This window comes from Aquarana catesbeiana, linkage group LG07 (genome assembly GCF_042186555.1).
Source record: "Aquarana catesbeiana isolate 2022-GZ linkage group LG07, ASM4218655v1, whole genome shotgun sequence".
In the NCBI taxonomy this organism is placed as follows: Eukaryota; Metazoa; Chordata; class Amphibia; order Anura; family Ranidae; genus Aquarana; species Aquarana catesbeiana.
In genome coordinates, this window is record NC_133330.1 from 346,974,480 (window position 1) to 346,994,103 (window position 19,624).

General features: G+C 53.6%; 2 protein-coding genes across 5 annotated transcripts in view; one reads left to right on the plus strand and one right to left on the minus strand.

Moving 5' to 3' along the window:
- BTBD19 (BTB domain containing 19) overlaps window positions 1-13,476 on the minus strand; it is a 150,981-nt gene extending 137,505 nt beyond the window's left edge. Inside the window, exon 1 of one of the 3 annotated variants that reach the window (XM_073594011.1) lies at window positions 13,355-13,476. Coding sequence is in view for 2 of the 3 variants with exons in the window: in XM_073594009.1 (XP_073450110.1) it covers window positions 1,008-1,099 (92 nt within the window). In the remaining variant the exon portion in view is untranslated. Of the gene's footprint in view, window positions 1-1,007; window positions 1,278-11,332; window positions 11,450-13,354 lie in introns of those variants that run through there. The other 2 variants (XM_073594010.1, XM_073594009.1) reach the window with 2 other exon arrangements.
- DYNLT4 (dynein light chain Tctex-type 4) lies at window positions 11,544-17,838 on the plus strand. 2 transcript variants are annotated; one of them, XM_073594014.1, is made up of 3 exons: window positions 11,544-11,671; window positions 13,323-13,438; window positions 16,692-17,838. In XM_073594014.1, exon 3 carries the CDS (start codon window positions 16,692-16,694, stop codon window positions 17,397-17,399), a length of 708 nt encoding a protein of 235 aa, XP_073450115.1. In that variant the 5' UTR covers window positions 11,544-11,671; window positions 13,323-13,438; the 3' UTR covers window positions 17,400-17,838. The 2 variants fall into 2 exon arrangements, with proteins under 2 accessions (XP_073450115.1, XP_073450114.1); XM_073594013.1 differs by lacking the exon at window positions 11,544-11,671 and having other exon boundaries at window positions 12,993-13,438.
- Window positions 17,839-19,624: the final 1,786 nt, after the last annotated feature.

Here is a 19,624-nt window from a genome sequence, read left to right on the forward strand (position 1 = left end):
ATTATGTGTTGGGGAGGGGGGATTATGGTGTCGGTGGGGGGGGATTATGGTGTGGGGGGAGGGGGGATTATGGTGTGGGGGGAGGGGGGATTATGTGTTGGGGGAGGGGGGATTATGGTGTTGGTGGGGGGGGGGAGGGGGGATTATGGTGTGGGGGGAGGGGGGATTATGGTGTGGGGTGGAGGGGGAGGTTGTTTGGTGGAGGGGGGATTATGGTGGAGGGGGGGATTATGGTGTGGGGGGGGATTATGGTGTGGGGGGGGTTGTTTTTCAGGGGTTGGGTTTGGCCCCTTTAGTTCCAGTTAAGGGAACTCTTAAGGCGTCAGCACACCAAGACATTTTGGACAATTTCATGCTCCCAACTTTGTGGGAGGAGTTTGGGGACGGCCCCTTCCTGTTCCAACATGACTGCCCACCAGTGCACAAAGCAAGGTCCATAAAGACATGGATGAGCGAGTTTGGGGTGGAGGAACTTGACTGGCCTGCACAGAGTCCTGACCTCAACCCAATAGAACACCTTTGGGATGAATTAGAGCGGAGACTGCGAGCCAGGCCTTCTCGTCCAACATCAGTGCCTGACCTCACAAATGCTCTTCTAGAAGAATGGTCAAACATTCCCATAGACACCCTCCTAAACCTTGTGGAAAGCCTTCCCAGAAGAGGTGAAGCTGTTATAGCTGCGAAGTATGTATGTACCTCCCCGGGGGGAATCTCACAGTTCAGTGTTGGGACCACAGATATCGGGGTGCCGTGACGTGGCTCTCATATGCGTTTGTAAATGTGTGCGGACTGAACCCCTGATTTTAACACATATTGTTAGACGGGTCAATCTGGTTGTCTGCCAGCTGGTGGTAAGTGGGCTTGGAATGTTTTCCTGGGCATTCCCCGGACTTTGTTCCTATCGGGTGTATAATGGCGCCTTGTATGGTGTGTGATGGAGACTCGGAGTTGGGTGTCCCCGGTACTCTCCGGACGGTTTGGTGTCACCGGGATGGAGGGGAACTTACCTGAACTGAGTGTTGTTAATGAGCCCCCTCAGGGCGCTGGGCAGGCTGGCGCTCATCCCCTGCAGGGAGGGCGGGGCGGGCGCTGTAGCCATAGAAACCTCTGAGAGATCAGATTGGATCCGATGTGTGAGATCTCATAGAACACACAGACAGTACAATCCCACCGATCGATACATTGTAACGTCTGTGTGATACCCCAAGCTATTGTCCCAGGCCTTATCCCCGTCTATTGCCCCCCAGTCCCTGTCTATTGCCCCCCCAGTCCCTGTCTATTGCCCCCCCAGTCCCTGTCTATTGCCCCCCCAGTCCCTGTCTATTGCCCCCCCAGTCCCTGTGTATTGCCCCCTCAGTCTGAGGCCTTACCCCTGTCTATTGCCCCTCGGTCCCTGTGTATTGCCCCCTCAGTCCCTGTCTATTGCCCCTTCAGTCCCTGTCTATTGCCCCCTCGGTCCTGTGCCCCCGCAGTCCTGTGTATTGCCCCCTAGTCCCTGTGTATTGCCCCCCCGGTCCTGTCTATTGCCCCCCGGTCCTGTCTATTGCCCCCTCAGTCTGAGGCCTTACCCCTGTCTATTCCCCCTCGGTCCCTGTGTATTGCCCCCTCAGTCCCTGTGTATTGCCCCCTCGGTCCTGTCTATTGCCCCCCTGGTCCTGTCTATTGCCCCCCCGGTCCTGTCTATTGCCCCCTCAGTCTGAGGCCTTACCCCTGTGTATTGCCCCCTCAGTCCCTGTGTATTGCCCCCTCGGTCCTGTGTATTGCCCCCTCGGTCCCTGTGTATTGCCCCCTCAGTCCCTGTGTATTGCCCCCTCAGTCTGAGGCCTTACCCCTGTCTATTGCCCCTCAGTCCCTGTGTATTGCCCCCTCAGTCCCTGTGTATTGCCCCCTCGGTCCCTGTGTATTGCCCCCTCGGTCCCTGTGTATTGCCCCCTCGGTCCCTGTCTATTGCCCCCTCAGTCCCTGTCTATTGCCCCCTCAGTCCCTGTCTATTGCCCTTCGGTCCTGTGCCCCCTCGGTCCTGTGTATTGCCCCCTCAGTCCCTGTCTATTGCCCCCTCAGTCCCTGTCTATTGCCCCCTCAGTCCTGTGCCCCCGCAGTCCTGTGTATTGCCCCCCAGTCCCTGTGTATTGCCCCCCCGGTCCTGTGTATTGCCCCCGGTCCTGTCTATTGCCCCCCGGTCCTGTCTATTGCCCCCTCAGTCTCAGTCCTTATCCCTGTCTATTGCCCCCTCAGTCTGAGGCCTTACCCCTGTCTATTCCCCCTCGGTCCCTGTGTATTGCCCCCTCAGTCCCTGTGTATTGCCCCCCCGGTCCTGTCTATTGCCCCCTCAGTCTCAGTCCTTATCCCTGTCTATTGCCCCCTCAGTCTGAGGCCTTACCCCTGTGTATTGCCCCCTCAGTCCCTGTGTATTGCCCCCTCGGTCCTGTGTATTGCCCCCTCGGTCCCTGTGTATTGCCCCCTCGGTCCCTGTGTATTGCCCCCTCGGTCCCTGTGTAATGCCCCCCCAGTCCTGTGTATTGCCCACTCAGTCCTGTGTATTGCCCCCTCAGTCCTGTGTATTGCCCCCTCAGTCCTGTGTATTGCCCCCTCAGTCCCTGTGTATTGCCCCCTCAGTCCTGTGTATTGCCCCCTCGGTCCCTGTGTATTGCCCCCTCGGTCCCTGTGTATTGCCCCCTCGGTCCCTGTGTATTGCCCCCTCAGTCCCTGTGTATTGCCCCCTCAGTCCCTGTGTATTGCCCCCTCAGTCCTGTGTATTGCCCCCTCAGTCCTGTGTATTGCCCCCTCAGTCCTGTGTATTGCCCCCTCAGTCCTGTGTATTGCCCCCTCAGTCCTGTGTATTGCCCCCTCAGTCCTGCCTCTCAGCTCCTCTCCTGGTTTTCCGGCATGCGGAGTCCTTCCTGTAGGAAATTCCTATGGTGGGGGGAGGGGCTCCTCCTATTCCCGGCACACTGAATAGGAAACTTGTCTGATGGCCGCCCGGAAATCCTCATTATCTGGCTGAGGGGGGAGGGGGGAGGGGGGGAGGGGGGGTCAGAATACCGGATGACCTTCTACTTCAGGACAAATCTAGCCTTGCTGGGACTTCCATAAAAAGAAACTTCCTGGACTTCGATTGGATGAGATCATTTCTGGGGTGGGGGGTGGTATAAATAGGTGGATGAGCCATAGCTTTACCCCCCTGGCCTGGGTTGTACACTTTCAGGTGAATAGGACGTCCTGCACTCGAGTGTGAAGACGAAACGCGTTACTGGCCCCAGAAAATGCCCCGCTCCATGGCTTGGTGTGATTCTGCCCCCTGAGGAACGTGCCGCTTTGCACCATCACACCGGAGTGCGCACGTCCCTCTGCGGGGGAGGGGGGAATGCAGACACGGTCCATCACTGGAGACAGGAAGTGGCTGCAAAGAGGCTGCAGGAGATCCGCAGATCTGAGATGAAAATTCTGGGAAACAATTTACGATAATGGGGGATATTTCCTGCTGGTTGGAGGTTCTCCGCCTCTATGACCCCCTCCCCCGGGCTCTGTACATACCTCATATCTGGGGGAGGGGATGACAGGACAAATATTCCACCTATGACTGTCCCATACAGGTGGGTGTGGCCATCAATCATTCCGGGGCCGTCTGTTCTCTGATAGGTGTGCTCTCTGCAGAGGGGGCCCTACAAGGACAGGGGGGCCCTACAAGAACAGGGGGGCCCTACAGGGAGGGGGGCACTACAGGGAGAGGGGGGCCCTGCAAGAAGAGGGGATCCCTGAAGGAAGAGGGGGGCCCTGAAGGAAGAGGGGGGGCCCTGAAGGAAGAGGGGGGCCCTACAGGGAGAGGGGGGTCCTACAGGGAGAGGGGGGCACTACAGGGAGGGGGGTCCTACAGGGAGAGGGGGGCCCTACAGGGAGAGGGGGGCACTACAGGGAGAGGGGGGCACTACAGGGAGGGGGGTCCTACAGGGAGAGGGGGGCCCTACAGGGAGAGGGGGGCCCTACAGGGAGAGGGGGGCACTACAGGGAGGGGGGGGATCTTCAAGAAGAGGGGGGCCCTACAGGGAGAGGGGGGTCCTACAGGGAGAGGGGGGCCCTGCAAGAACAGGGGGGCCCTACAGGGAGAGGGGGGTCCTACAGGGAGAGGGGGGCCCTGAAGGAAGAGGGGGGCCCTGAAGGAAGAGGGGGGCCCTACAGGGAGAGGGGGGCCCTGCAAGAACAGGGGGGCCCTACAGGGAGAGGGGGGTCCTACAGGGAGAGGGGGGCCCTGAAGGAAGAGGGGGGCCCTGAAGGAAGAGGGGGGCCCTACAGGGAGAGGGGGCTCTGCAAGAACAGGGGGGTCCTACAAGAAGAGGGGGTCCTACAGGGAGAGAGGGGGGTCCTGTAGGGAGAGGGGGGGTCCTGTAGGGAGAGGGGGTCCTGAGATGCACAGGAACCTCCTCTAGGGGCAGACATAGACTGTCCCTCTGCCCTCCCTTCCCATGGCGCCCCCTATGTGGTATCTGCACAGCTGCCACCTGATCTCTGTTCTCAGTCATACAACAGATCCACTTCAAAGTGTTTGTAAACCTCAGACATGAAATCTGAACAAAGCACATCCCTCTATAGTGTGAACTTGTCTCAGTCCAGAGCACTAAGTGTCATTTCTGTCTGCTGCCTCCTTCCTCTATCTGCATGAGACTCCTCCCCCTGCCCCTCCCCTTCCTCTGCTATCTGCATGAGACTCCTCCTCCCCCACCTCCTCTTTCCACCCTCCCCATCTACCCTCGGCTATCTGCATGAGTCACTTCTGACAAATTTTCCTGACACCAAGAGGAAAAAAGGTGACAAGAGGGAGCTCCAGCACACAGCCTGTGATTGACAGCCTCAGCTGTGTTCTTCTGTGCTGTGTGTGTAGGGGAGGGGTGGCCCTTCTCTTCAATCAGCTCACCGAGCTCTCTCCATTGGGTGAAATCTCAGCTCTCCGCCCCCTTTTTATTTGAACTGATCCTCCCTCCCCCCTCCAGCACAAGAATCCCACTCACCATAGTCCCGGAAGTACCACAGATACCAGCAGTCCCGTCATCAAGTAAAGTCTAATGTTTAGAAAAATCACCAGCTGTTTCAGCGTTCATACGGCCCTCCTGCTCTGCAGTTTCAATGTTCATACGGCCCTCCTGCTCTGCACTGTTGGTGTCCATGTGGGACTCCTGGCAGCTCCTCCTGCATTCCCTGCTGATTGAAGGATCTGTTGGCAGATGCAATCTCAGGAAAGTCCTCCACACACTGAGAGATTTTCAGCAAGCACTCCTTTATCATGATCCTCATCTGATGGGTTGGTGCCGTCCTGTAATGGTCTGCAACAATCCGCCATTTTCCTCAACCTCCTCCTGAGATGACCCAGGCCGCTGGGGAGGGGGAGGGGGGCAGATACTGACTCAGACACAACAGATCTTGAGACAGGGGTAGTACTGGGGCCACCATGTGAAGACACTTCCTTACCCCCCATCCATACTGTCACCATTGCTCTGGTATCCACCCTCTGGCTGTTCCTGGCACAGACACTCTCCTTCATCTGTTGGAATCTCTCCTCATTCTCACACTTTTCTCTGAACACACCGCTGCTCTCCATCAGAGAGACAACCAACTTCTCCTGCTTTTTCAATGTCTCCTCCAGAGACTTCCCTCTTACTGTTCCCAGACTTACTGTGCAGGGATTTCTTTTTCCTGAGATCTTCTTTCATGACAGAAAGTTTCTGTTCCTCCTTAGAAACGAGGCGAAGTCTGTTCACCACTTTATCCTGGAGGACTGGTAAGGACTCCCATTGCATAGGGACAGGCCCAGGATCCATTGCAGCTTGAGTACATGGAGTAGGCCTCAGTGCCTCCGGAGAGCCTCCACCATTGTCTTCCCCAATATGGTCCATGCTTGCCTGGGAAAAGCCTGCATGAGAGGCCCCAGGATTACTGAGATCCCAGCAGAGTGAGCCAACAGCACCCCGCAGAACAGCACCACCTGGTGGAGAAGCTCCTCCTTATAGAGAATGATGTGTGGGGGGAGGGGACATTAGAGTGTAAGCTCCTCTGTACAGAGACTGATCTGACTGTGTGGGGGGAGGGGACATTAGAGTGTAAGCTCCTCTGTATAGAGACTGATGTGACTGTGGGGGGAGGGGACATTAGAGTGTAAGCTCCTCTGTATAGAGACTGATGTGACTGTGGGGGGAGGGGACATTAGAGTGTAAGCTCCTCTGTACAGAGACTGATGTGACTGTGGGGGGGGGGGGGGGGAGGGGACATTAGAGTGTAAGCTCCTCTGTATAGAGACTGATGTGACTGTGGGGGGAGGGGACATTAGAGTGTAAGCTCCTCTGTATAGAGACTGATGTGTGGGGGGAGGGGACATTAGAGTGTAAGCTCCTCTGTATAGAGACTGATGTGACTGTGGGGGAGGGGACATTAGAGTGTAAGCTCCTCTGTACAGAGACTGATGTGACTGTGGGGGAGGGGACATTAGAGTGTAAGCTCCTCTGTATAGAGACTGATGTGACTGTGGGGGAGGGGACATTAGAGTGTAAGCTCCTCTGTATAGAGACTGATGTGACTGTGGGGGGAGGGGACATTAGAGTGTAAGCTCCTCTGTACAGAGACTGATGTGACTGTGGGGGAGGGGACATTAGAGTGTAAGCTCCTCTGTATAGAGACTGATGTGACTGTGGGGGGAGGGGACATTAGAGTGTAAGCTCCTCTGTATAGAGACTGATGTGACTGTGGGGGAGGGGACATTAGAGTGTAAGCTCCTCTGTACAGAGACTGATGTGTGGGGGAGGGGACATTAGAGTGTAAGCTCCTCTGTACAGAGACTGATGTGTGGGGGAGGGGACATTAGAGTGTAAGCTCCTCTGTATAGAGACTGATGTGACTGTGGGGGGAGGGGACATTAGAGTGTAAGCTCCTCTGTATAGAGACTGATGTGACTGTGGGGGGAGGGGACATTAGAGTGTAAGCTCCTCTGTATAGAGACTGATGTGACTGTGGGGGAGGGGACATTAGAGTGTAAGCTCCTCTGTACAGAGACTGATGTGACTGTGGGGGGAGGGGACATTAGAGTGTAAGCTCCTCTGTATAGAGACTGATGTGACTGTGGGGGAGGGGACATTAGAGTGTAAGCTCCTCTGTATAGAGACTGATGTGACTGTGGGGGAGGGGACATTAGAGTGTAAGCTCCTCTGTACAGAGACTGATGTGACTGTGGGGGGAGGGGACATTAGAGTGTAAGCTCCTCTGTATAGAGACTGATGTGTGGGGGGAGGGGACATTAGAGTGTAAGCTCCTCTGTACAGAGACTGATGTGACTGTGGGGGAGGGGACATTAGAGTGTAAGCTCCTCTGTATAGAGACTGATGTGACTGTGGGGGGAGGGGACATTAGAGTGTAAGCTCCTCTGTACAGAGACTGATGTGACTGTGGGGGAGGGGACATTAGAGTGTAAGCTCCTCTGTACAGAGACTGATGTGTGGGGGAGGGGACATTAGAGTGTAAGCTCCTCTGTACAGAGACTGATGTGACTGTGGGGGGAGGGGACATTAGAGTGTAAGCTCCTCTGTATAGAGACTGATGTGACTGTGGGGGGAGGGGACATTAGAGTGTAAGCTCCTCTGGTGCAGAGACTGATGTGATTGGCTCAGTGATCTCTGTACAGCACTGCGGTATATGTCAGAGCTGTGGGATACTGATAGTGTAACATATAATAGTGCAGCAAACCACCTCTGATCTCTATAGACGATGAAGGCGGTGAAGACGATGAAGGCGGTGAAGACGATGAAGACGATGAAGACGATGAAGACGATGAAGGCGATGAAGACGATGAAGACGATGAAGGCGATGAAGACGATGAAGACGATGAAGGCGATGAAGACGATGAAGGCGATGAAGACGATGAAGGCGATGAAGACGATGAAGGCGATGAAGACAAAGAAAGGCGATGAAGACGATGAAGGCGATGAAGGCGATGAAGGCGATGAAGACGATGAAGACAAAGAAAGGCGATGAAGACGATGAAGGCGATGAAGACAAAGAAAGGCGATGAAGACAAAGAAAGGCGATGAAGACGATGAAGGCGATGAAGGCGATGAAGGCGATGAAGACGATGAAGGCGATGAAGACAAAGAAAGGCGATGAAGACAAAGAAAGGCGATGAAGGCGATGAAGACGATGAAGGCAATGAAGGCGATGAAGGCGATGAAGGCGATGAAGACGATGAAGATGATGAAGACGATGAAGACGATGAAGGCGATGAAGACGATGAAGACGATGAAGGCGATGAAGACAAAGAAAGGCGATGAAGACGGTGAAGACGATGAAGGCGGTGAAGACGATGAAGGCGATGAAGACGATGAAGACGATGAAGACGATGAAGACGATGAAGGCGATGAAGACGATGAAGACGATGAAGGCGATGAAGACGGTGAAGACGATGAAGGTGATGAAGACGATGAAGGCGGTGAAGACGATGAAGACGATGAAGGCGATGAAGACGATGAAGGCGGTGAAGACGATGAAGGCGGTGAAGACGATGAAGACGATGAAGGCGATGAAGACGATGAAGGCGATGAAGACGATGAAGGCGATGAAGACGATGAAGGCGGTGAAGACGATGAAGGCGGTGAAGACGATGAAGACGATGAAGGCGATGAAGACGATGAAGGCGATGAAGGTGATGAAGACGATGAAGGCGGTGAAGACGATGAAGGCGGTGAAGACGATGACGGCGATGAAGACGATGAAGGCGATGAAGACGATAAAGGCGATGAAGACGATGAAGGCGATGAAGACGATGAAGGCGGTGAAGACGATGAAGACGATGAAGGCGATGAAGACGATGAAGGCGATGAAGACGATGAAGGCGATGAAGGCGATGAAGACGATGAAGGCGATGAAGACGATGAAGGCGATGAAGACGATGAAGGCGGTGAAGACGATGAAGACGATGAAGGCGATGAAGACGATGAAGGCGATGAAGACGATGAAGGCGATGAAGACGATGAAGACGATGAAGGTGATGAAGACGATGAAGGCGATGAAGACGATGAAGGCGATGAAGACAAAGAAAGGCGATGAAGACGATGAAGGCGATGAAGGCGGTGAAGGCGATGAAGACGATGAAGACGATGAAGACAAAGAAAGGCGATGAAGACGATGAAGGCGATGAAGGCGATGAAGACAAAGAAAGGCGATGAAGACAAAGAAAGGCGATGAAGACGATGAAGGCGATGAAGGCGATGAAGACGATGAAGGCGATGAAGACAAAGAAAGGCGATGAAGACAAAGAAAGGCGATGAAGACAAAGAAAGGCGATGAAGACGATGAAGACGATGAAGGCGATGAAGACAAAGAAAGGCGATGAAGACAAAGAAAGGCGATGAAGACAAAGAAAGGCAATGAAGGCGATGAAGGCGATGAAGGCGATGAAGGCGATGAAGACGATGAAGACGATGAAGGCGATGAAGACGATGAAGACGATGAAGGCGATGAAGACGATGAAGGCGGTGAAGACGATGAAGGCGATGAAGACGATGAAGACGATGAAGACGATGAAGGCGATGAAGACGATGAAGACGATGAAGGCGATGAAGACAAAGAAAGGCGATGAAGACGGTGAAGACGATGAAGGTGATGAAGACGATGAAGGCAGTGAAGACGATGAAGACGATGAAGGCGATGAAGACGATGAAGGCGGTGAAGACGATGAAGGCGGTGAAGACGATGAAGACGATGAAGGCGATGAAGACGATGAAGGCGATGAAGACGATGAAGGCGGTGAAGACGATGAAGGCGGTGAAGACGATGAAGACGATGAAGGCGATGAAGACGATGAAGGCGATGAAGGCGATGAAGACGATGAAGGCGGTGAAGACGATGAAGGCGGTGAAGACGATGACGGCGATGAAGACGATGAAGGCGATGAAGACGATAAAGGCGATGAAGACGATGAAGGCGATGAAGACGATGAAGGCGGTGAAGACGATGAAGACGATGAAGGCGATGAAGACGATGAAGGCGATGAAGACGATGAAGGCGATGAAGGCGATGAAGACGATGAAGACGATGAAGGCGATGAAGACGATGAAGGCGATGAAGACGATAAAGGCGATGAAGACGATGAAGGCGATGAAGGCGATGAAGGCGGTGAAGGCGATGAAGACGATGAAGGCGATGAAGACGATGAAGGCGATGAAGACGATGAAGGCGATGAAGGCGATGAAGACGATGAAGGCGATGAAGACGATGAAGGCGGTGAAGACGATGAAGGCGGTGAAGACGATGACGGCGATGAAGACGATGAAGGCGATGAAGACGATGAAGGCGATGAAGACGATGAAGGCGGTGAAGACGATGAAGGCGGTGAAGACGATGAAGACGATGAAGGCGATGAAGACGATGAAGACGATGAAGGCGATGAAGACGATGAAGGCGATGAAGGCGATGAAGACGATGAAGGCGATGAAGACGATGAAGGCGGTGAAGGCGATGAAGACGATGAAGGCGATGAAGACGATGAAGGCGATGAAGACGATGAAGGCGATGAAGACGATGAAGGCGATGAAGACAAAGAAAGGCGATGAAGGCGATGAAGACAAAGAAGACGATGAAGACGATGAAGATGATGAAGACGATGAAGACGATGAAGACAATGAAGACGATGAAGACGATGAAGATGATGAAGACGATGAAGACGATGAAGACAATGAAGACGATGAAGACAAAGAAAGGCGATGAAGATGATGAAGACAATGAATTGTTCGATGGCGGATCTTTGTGAAATCTGATAACTCCCATCCCCCCCCCGTACAGGACTGGTTCGATCTTTGCATTGAGCTCACAAGAATTTCTTATATTTTAGAGGGTGAGTCCACCCAAAAGAGAAGGAAAGAGGCTGTAGCTGTGGGTGGAGCCTGGTTGGCTGAGTCTGTCCCCGCCCACCTTTGTGTGTTCTCAGCTCTTCCCATTATATAAAATAAGCAGGGATTGAACCCCACAGTGGGCGGGTTCTTCCAGCACTTCCTATTATCGGGTGACAACTCTTTCTATGTTTTCCAATTGAAGTCTTGTGTTGTCACCCGTCACAGGGGCTTCAGATGGGGGACACAAGTGGCCATTTCTACACACATGACACAGACATGATCCTCCGGTGTCACCATCAGGAAAGCCGCCCTGAGAAATGCTGTCACTGGAGTGGGTGGAGACAGGAAGTGACTGCAAAGAGGCTGCAGGAGATCAGCAGCACTGAGATACAAATAGACCCCAATGTTATCTATATACGGATTATATGGAGTTTTACTTTCACCAGAACATCTTCTAATGGCAGACTTACCTCGGGTGACAACCAACCATCCTCTGGTAATGAGAAGTGAATAATATTCCAATTAACAGGCTGGTGATAAATAATGTGGGAAGACAAAGGAAGGGCGGCAGCAGTGGCGGGCGGACGGGGTGTTGCTGGGGTGACCCGCTCTTTGTGTTGGCACGGTGCCCGGGTGGTGGACGCGGTCGCCTGGCATCACGTCGTCTCTTTCTCCTGGGCAGTGATTAAGCCGGGCAGCACAGCGTGCAATGTGGGGGAGGGGGAGGGAGGGGGCGAAGGCTCTTATAAGATGTGACCCGGGGAGTGCAGAACCAGAACCCCCAACGACACCGGAGGACCGCCAGTGTGGTGAGAGCGACTGCTTCATTGTTTCTATAGTACAGATATATCCCGAGAAGGGGGGTGACGGGTATCTGACCAGTCCCTGGATTATAGTGCCAAATGTCCCGGATCTATGGGGACCGTCCTGGATTTGGGTCACTGTCCTGCAGTGTGGCAGTGTGTCTTACTGTGCCCATGTCCCATAGACTGTCCCGCAGTGCCCATGTCCTGCAGTGTGTCCCGCAGTGCCCATGTCCCATAGACTGTCCCACAGTGCCCATGTCCTGCAGGCAGTGCCCATGTCCCACAGTGTGTCCCGCAGTGCCCATGTCCCGCAGGCAGTGCCTATGTCCCACAGTGCCCCTGTCCTGCAGTGTGTCCCGCAGTGCCCATGTCCCGCAGTGCCCATGTCCCGCAGGCAGTGCCCATGCAGCGACATTTACTGAGCAAAAAGTGAGAAATGTACACAGTGGTGGGGATTGGTGGACATGCACTTAAGCACCGCCCACCTACAATGTACTGCGGATGGGCGGCTCGTACCGGCAAAACTACACATTGGTACATTCCTGCCTGTTTCTACCCGCCGATACCCGCTGTGATTGTACACAATGGAAGATTGTCAGCAGGTCCCGGACAAGGAATCACTCACTGTGTCCAATCACAGCCCAGAGCTCCGCGTCCAATCACAGCCCAGAGCTCTGTGTCCAATCACAGCCCAGAGCTCCGTGTCCAATCACAGCCCAGAGCTCCGTGTCCAATCACAGCCCAGAGCTCCGTGTCCAATCACAGCCCAGAGCTCCGTGTCCAATCACAGCCCAGAGCTCCGTGTCCAATCACAGCCCAGAGCTCTGTGCTGACAATTAACAAGAAGCTCTGTACAGAGGGAATAATCTCTCTGTTTCTTATGCCTGCAAAGCCAGTTGTTCAGTTCATTGGTAAAAATTTATGAAGAAATTTTATTTTTTTATTTTTTTATTGGATGTTTTACAGCAGAAAGTAAAGAATTTTTTTTTTCAACATTCTCTTTTTTTTTTTTTTCATTTCTATAATAAAAAAACACAGAGGTGATCAAATACCACCAAAAGAAAGCTTTATTTGTGGAAAAAATGATATAAATGTTATTTGGGTACAGTGTTGCACGACCGCGCAATTACCAGGTAAATTAGCGCAGTGCTGAATAGGAAAAAATGTCCTGGTCATGAGGGGGGGTAAAATCTTCCGGCATTGAAGTGGTAAAGAAAAACTATAAAGTGAGACAAAATGACAAACACGTCGCACAGAGATTCAGATCAGATTGGCTCCTATTATTCCCTCCACCCCCCCCCCTGATGAGGGCGCTGGCGCTGTGACCTCGGGGGCGCCGGGGCCGGGGGAGCGCGGTTGCCAGGCTGGGGATGCGCTGCACTAATCTGGGAATGTTTAATAATCATTGAAGGATGGGAGTCATCTCCACAAACATTGGACAAGTTGTGACTTGCAGCCGTCTCTCTTATCTGCGTCCGCGGCGTACCGCCGGTCATTGAGCGACTGGCAGGCGACTCGGTCACTTCTCTCTTCCGTGCCGCCATCATTGTCCCGCTTCCTTTCATACTCCGCACATTACAGCAAAAACAAGTTTGTCCTGAATTTTTCCACAAAATATATTCACTGCATTTTATTTTGTTGCCCAATCGACCAGAATTCAACTAAAAATTGCAGAAGACGGCTTACGCGTTTCAGAAGTTCCCCAGACGCGGCGCTGAGCACGGAACGGCCCTGTGAGTGACGCCGATCGCCATTTCCAGAGCGCAGCCGGTGAGTTCTTTTATCTTTTCATTCTGAAATGTAAGATTGTATCATCATAGCGATCGTTCTCCGGATCCCGCTGAGGGGCGTGTTCGATAAATACTGGAGGCGTGGTTTTTTTTGTCTGTCTAAAGCCAAAAATGTGTTTTCCTTATTAACCACTTCAGCCCTGGAAGATTTTACCCCCCTTCCTGACCAGGCCATTTTTGTGATTGGCCACTGCGTCGCTTTAACTGACGTGATACCCAAAAAAATTGGTTTCCTTTTTTCTCCACAAATAGAGATTTCTTTTGGTGGTATTTGATCATCTCTGCGCTTTTTATTTTTTGTGCTATAAACAGAAAAAGAGCAAAAATTTGGAAAAAAAGGAAATATGTTTTACATTTTTCTATAATAAAAATCCCCCAAAAACGATATAAAAAACGAATTTCTTCCACAGTTTAGGCCGATCGTATTCTTCTACATATTTTTGGTAAAAAAATCGCAATAAGCAAATATTGATTGGTACAGTCTACAAAATAGGGGATAGATTTCTGGCATTTTAATTTTTTTATTTATATATATATATTTTTTTACTAGTAATGGCCGTGATCTGCGATTTTTTTATAGGGACTGCGACATTGTGGCCGACAGATTGGACACTTTTGACACTATTTTCGGACCATAGCCACTGATTACTGTATAAATGTCACTGGCAGGGAAGGGGTTAACACAGGGGGGGCGATCAAGGGGTTAAATGTGTTCCCTCAGTGTGTGTTCTAATCATGGGGGAGGGGACTGACTGGGGGAGGAGACCGATCGCTGCGCCTAAGTACTAGGAACGGACGATCTCTCTGTGCTCCCCTGACACATCCCCGTTCTGTCCTTCTCAGGAGCGATCGCGGTTAGCTGGCGGCCATGCGCATTGGCTCCTACATCACGCGGTGGGGGTGCGCACCCCCTCTACCCCTTAAAGCGCCCGCCGTACAGCTACAGTCATTCGCACAGGAGTGTCAAACTACGGCGCGCGGTCTGCAAGTAAAGTAAATTCACACCTGAAAAATCCCACAACTGTCATTTCAATTGTTTTCAATCTTTTACCGCCATCTTTTTTTTTTTTGATCCCGCCATGAAGATCCTTGTTCAGACACTTCCTGTTATAGGGGTGACAACGCTCTGTCCTTGTCTCCTGTGTTGTCACCCCGTCACACAATCCCCTTGTGAACATTACAGGCAGATGGGCGACATAGTTATCATAAATGGGCTTCTTTTAGACAGGCAGTGCTTACCGCCCTCTGAAAAGTGAACGTAGTAGATCACTTTTCAGAGGGCAGTGGCTGATCCAGGAGGTGCTACTGTCGCCCCCTGACACCTGTTTTTTTCTGTGGGACAGGGTCAGATCTGGGGGTGCAGTAAAAAAGTCAGGGGTCATAATGACAACAGTGTGTGTCAGTCATTGACAGTTTATTATCACACAGAGTCACCACCTGGGGAACAGACCCTGTGCCCCCTTCTATCAAATGTCCCCATCAGAGTCCCCCCTTTACATCATGACTACTCATAAGTGCCCCCTTAAATCAGGTGTCCCCATCAAGAGTCCCCCCTTTCATCAGGTGTCCCCATCAAGAGTCCCCTTAAATCAGGTGTCCTCATCAAGAGTCCCCCCTTTCATCAGGTGTCCCCATCAAGAGTCCCCTTAAATCAGGTGTCCCCATCAAGAGTCCCCCCTTTCATCAGGTGTCCCCATCAAGAGTCCCCTTAAATCAGGTGTCCCCATCAAGAGTCCCCCCTTTCATCAGGTGTCCCCATCAAGAGTCCCCTTAAATCAGGTGTCCCCATCAAGAGTCCCCTTAAATCAGGTGTCCCCATCAAGAGTCCCCCCTTTCATCAGGTGTCCCCATCAAGAGTCCCCTTAAATCAGGTGTCCCCATCAAGAGTCCCCTTAAATCAGGTGTCCCCATCAAGAGTCCCCCCTTACATCAGGTGTCCCCATCAAGAGTCCCCTTAAATCAGGTGTCCTCATCAAGAGTCCCCCCTTTCATCAGGTGTCCCCATCAAGAGTCCCCTTAAATCAGGTGTCCCCATCAAGAGTCCCCCCTTACATCAGGTGTCCCCATCAAGAGTCCCCTTAAATCAGGTGTCCTCATCAAGAGTCCCCCCTTTCATCAGGTGTCCCCATCAAGAGTCCCCCCTTTCATCAGGTGTCCCCATCAAGAGTCCCCCCTTTCATCAGGTGTCCCCATCAGGTGACCCAAAACCAATGGACACTATTCTGTACTTCTACCCCTGGACCTCTCTGCTGCCTTTGATACAGTTGAGTTTCGCTTCTCCTCAACAAACTCCACTCCTTTGGTCTCCATGACTGTACTCTTCGCTGGTTCTCTTCCTCCTCATCCAGCCGCACCTTTAGCGTTACTTACAACTCTACTTCCTTCTCTCCTCTTCTTTTCTCTGTTGGGGTCCCCCAAGGTTCTGTTCTTGGACTTCTCCTACTGTCAATCTACACCTCCTCCCTGGGTCGGCTGATGGCCTCCCATGGCTTCCAATACCATCTCTACACTGACGACACCCAAATCTATCTCTCTACCCCTCAGCTCACTCCCTCCATCTCCTCACATATCTCTAATTTACTATCAGATATATGAGTCTGGATGTCACACCACTTCCTCAAACTCAATCTATCCAAAACCGAACGTAGAATCCCCCCCCCATATGCCCCTCCCCCTGATGTCTGTCATAATCGATAGCACAACTATCAGCCCATCCCCCACGTCAGGATCAGGGCCCTCGGATTCCTCCTGTATTGAATTATATTGTAATGTATGTCTGGCCTCCATGTTGTAAGGCGCTGTGCAAACTGTTGGCGCCATATAAATCCTGAATAATAATAATAATAAATGATATATTTTCCATACTTGTAGACCAGTGTTTGGAGTTTATATTATTTTATGATAGTTTCTTTGTCCTGATGAAGGGGAGTGCGGAGCCGAAACGTGTTGTTTTTTTTAATCTTGATTACTGGGCTTCTTCAAGACTCCCTCATCCTTCCAATATTCAGATTCCTCCAGAGACCCTCTGGGATTCCTCAGTTGACAGAGAGCTGCCAGTAAAAGTTAGACTCTCCGTCCTGAAGAAGGCGGGGACAGAGCGTTGTCACCCTATAACAGGAAGTGCCTGAAGAAGGATCTCCATGGCGGGATCACCAGGGATTATTTAAATGAAAGCTGCAGATTTAACAAAGGCGGAAAATGACTTCTAATACGTATTTTTTTGTGCCCCTTAGATGATGGAGGAGCACCCTGATTCCCTCCCACAGGCCGTGCTGGCCCAGCTGCGCCAGGTTGCGGAAGAAGTTCCGGGACAGACATCCTCCAGGTCAGCCGCCCTCGTGACTCGCAGGAGCTCGCACTGCGTAGAAATGGTCCCTCGCTCACTAATGCGTTTGAGAAGCATAGAGGAGCGCCACGCCCCGTTCTCCCGCCGGAGCTCCGTGGTCAGCAACCTTCAGTTTTCCCGCAAGAACTCTCTGTGCGCCACGGGGCCCAACAGGCGCCTTTCTATAGGGCCCTGGGCCCACTTCGGACGCATCAGCTTCTCCGGACTTCCCCTCTATCCTCCCATCAAAGAGATCCACTACGAGAACACCTACAAGACCGGGCCGGACCAAGGCTGTGGGTTCAACCTGAGCCAGGCCCAGAAGGTTCTGGAGACGGTGCTGAGGAACTACCTGACTGACATTGACTACGGCGCCATCACCAGCGGGCAGCGGGCGCAGAACCTCTCCGATCTGATCCGCAGCCGGATGAAGGAGCAATGTCCGCCCCGCTACAAGGTGGTGTGTAACGTCATACTGGGCCAGATGGGCAACCAAGGCCTGAGGGTGGCCAGCCGCTCCCTCTGGGACCCCCAGACCGATAACTTCGCATCCGCCACGTATTGTAACGCCACCTTATTCGCCGTCGCCATGGTGCACGGATCTTATTATGAGTGAGAGAGATAAGAATCACTTTTCTCATTTATTTATTCTACAAAATGTGTCCTGCAATAAAGACCGCCCACTGCTGCGCTCTCTTCTTGTCTCCGCCCCTTCTGTAGCTTCCTGTAGTGGGTGGAGTCAGATTGGCCCCTCCCACTGCTCTGCTCTCTCTCCTTGTACAGGGTGACTGGTCTTGTCTCCGCCCCCTCCTGTAGTAGTGGGTGGAGCCTGGTGATGATGTCACTGCTATTTTTACAAGGTAATATCTGGGTTTGAAGGTACGGAGCGGATTTCTATCCTGTGTAAAGAATTGAATGATTTGGTGACTGGAGCTTTAGATTGTGAAATCCTCTTCCCCGGCCGCTCTGATTACTCCGGAATCTCATCGGACATTTAACACGCTGACCTCAGTTTACAACGAATCCCTTAAATAAACAGATTTTTCCTGTTAGAAGGTGACAACGCTCTGTGCCTGTCTCTGAATGGTTGTCACCCTGTCACATGGGCTTCCAATGGAGACTATAAGTGACCAATCAGCACACATTACACAGAGATGGTCCCCGCCCTGAGAGAGCGTGTAGGCAGGAAGTGGCTGCAAAGAGGCTGCAGGAGATCCGCAGCACTGAGATGGCAGAGAAGGATGGAGGAAGGTGATAACATTGGAGGTGATGGGGGAGGAGCCCGGCCTGTAGGGTGGAGGAGAGAGGAGGAGCCCGGCCTGTAGGGAGGAGGAGCCCGGCCTGTAGGGTGGAGGAGAGAGGAGGAGCCCGGCCTGTAGGGAGGAGGAGAGAGGAGGAGCCCAGCCTGTAGGGAGGAGGAGAGAGGAGTAGCCCGGCCTGTAGGGGGGAGGAGCCTGGCCTGTAGGGAGGAGGAGCCCGGCCTGTAGGGAGGAGGAGCCCGGCCTGTAGGGAGGAGGAGAGAGGAGGAGCCCAGCCTGTAGGGAGGAGGAGCCCGGCCTGTAGGGAGGAGGAGCCCGGCCTGTAGGGAGGAGGAGAGAGGAGGAGCCCGGCCTGTAGGGAGGAGGAGAGAGGAGGAGCCCAGCCTGTAGGGAGGAGGAGAGAGGAGTAGCCCGGCCTGTAGGGGGGAGGAGCCTGGCCTGTAGGGAGGAGGAGAGAGGAGGAGCCCAGGCTGTAGGGAGGAGGAGAGAGGAGGAGCCCGGCCTGTAGGGAGGAGGAGCCTGGCCTGTAGGGAGGAGGAGAGAGGAGGAGCCCAGCCTGTAGGGAGGAGGAGCCCGGCCTGTAGGGAGGAGGAGAGAGGAGGAGCCCGGCCTGTAGGGAGGAGGAGCCCGGCCCGTAGGGAGGAGGGGAGAGGAGGAGCCCAGCCTGTAGGGAGGAGGAGCCCAGCCTGTAGGGAGGAGGAGAGAGGAGGAGAGAGGAGGAGCCCAGCCTGTAGGGAGGAGGAGCCCAGCCTGTAGGGAGGAGGAGAGAGGAGGAGCCCGGCCTGTAGGGAGGAGGAGCCCGGCCTGTAGGGAGGAGGAGGAGCCCGGCCTGTAGGGAGGAGGAGAGAGGAGGAGCCCAGCCTGTAGGGAGGAGGAGCCTGGCCTGTAGGGAGGAGGAGAGAGGAGGAGCCCGGCCTGTAGGGAGGAGGAGAGAGGAGGAGCCCGGCCTGTAGGGAGGGGGAGAGAGGAGGAGCCCGGCCTGTAGGGAGGAGGAGCCCGGCCTGTAGGGAGGAGGAGAGAGGAGGAGCCCGGCCTGTAGGGAGGAGGAGAGAGGAGGAGCCCGGCCTGTAGGGAGGAGGAGCCCGGCCTGTAGGGAGGAGGAGAGAGGAGGAGCCCGGCCTGTAGGGAGGAGGAGAGAGGAGGAGCCCGGCCTGTAGGGAGGAGGAGCCCGGGCCTGTAGGGAGGAGGAGAGAGGAGGAGCCCGGCCTGTAGGGAGGAGGAGAGAGGAGGAGAGAGGAGGAGCCCAGCCTGTAGGGAGGAGGAGAGAGGAGGAGAGAGGAGGAGCCCAGCCTGTAGGGAGGAGGAGCCCAGCCTGTAGGGAGGAGGAGAGAGGAGGAGCCCGGCCTGTAGGGAGGAGGAGCCCGGCCTGTAGGGAGGAGGAGGAGCCCGGCCTGTAGGGAGGAGGAGCCTGGCCTGTAGGGAGGAGGAGAGAGGAGGAGCCCAGCCTGTAGGGAGGAGGAGCCTGGCCTGTAGGGAGGAGGAGAGAGGAGGAGCCCGGCCTGTAGGGAGGAGGAGAGAGGAGGAGCCCGGCCTGTAGGGAGGGGGAGAGAGGAGGAGCCCGGCCTGTAGGGAGGAGGAGCCC

Excerpts from the sequence above, each read along its gene's own strand:
- DYNLT4 (XM_073594014.1), top strand. The coding sequence starts at position 16,692 with ATGATGGAGGAGCACCCTGATTCCCTCCCACAGGCCGTGCTGGCCCAG.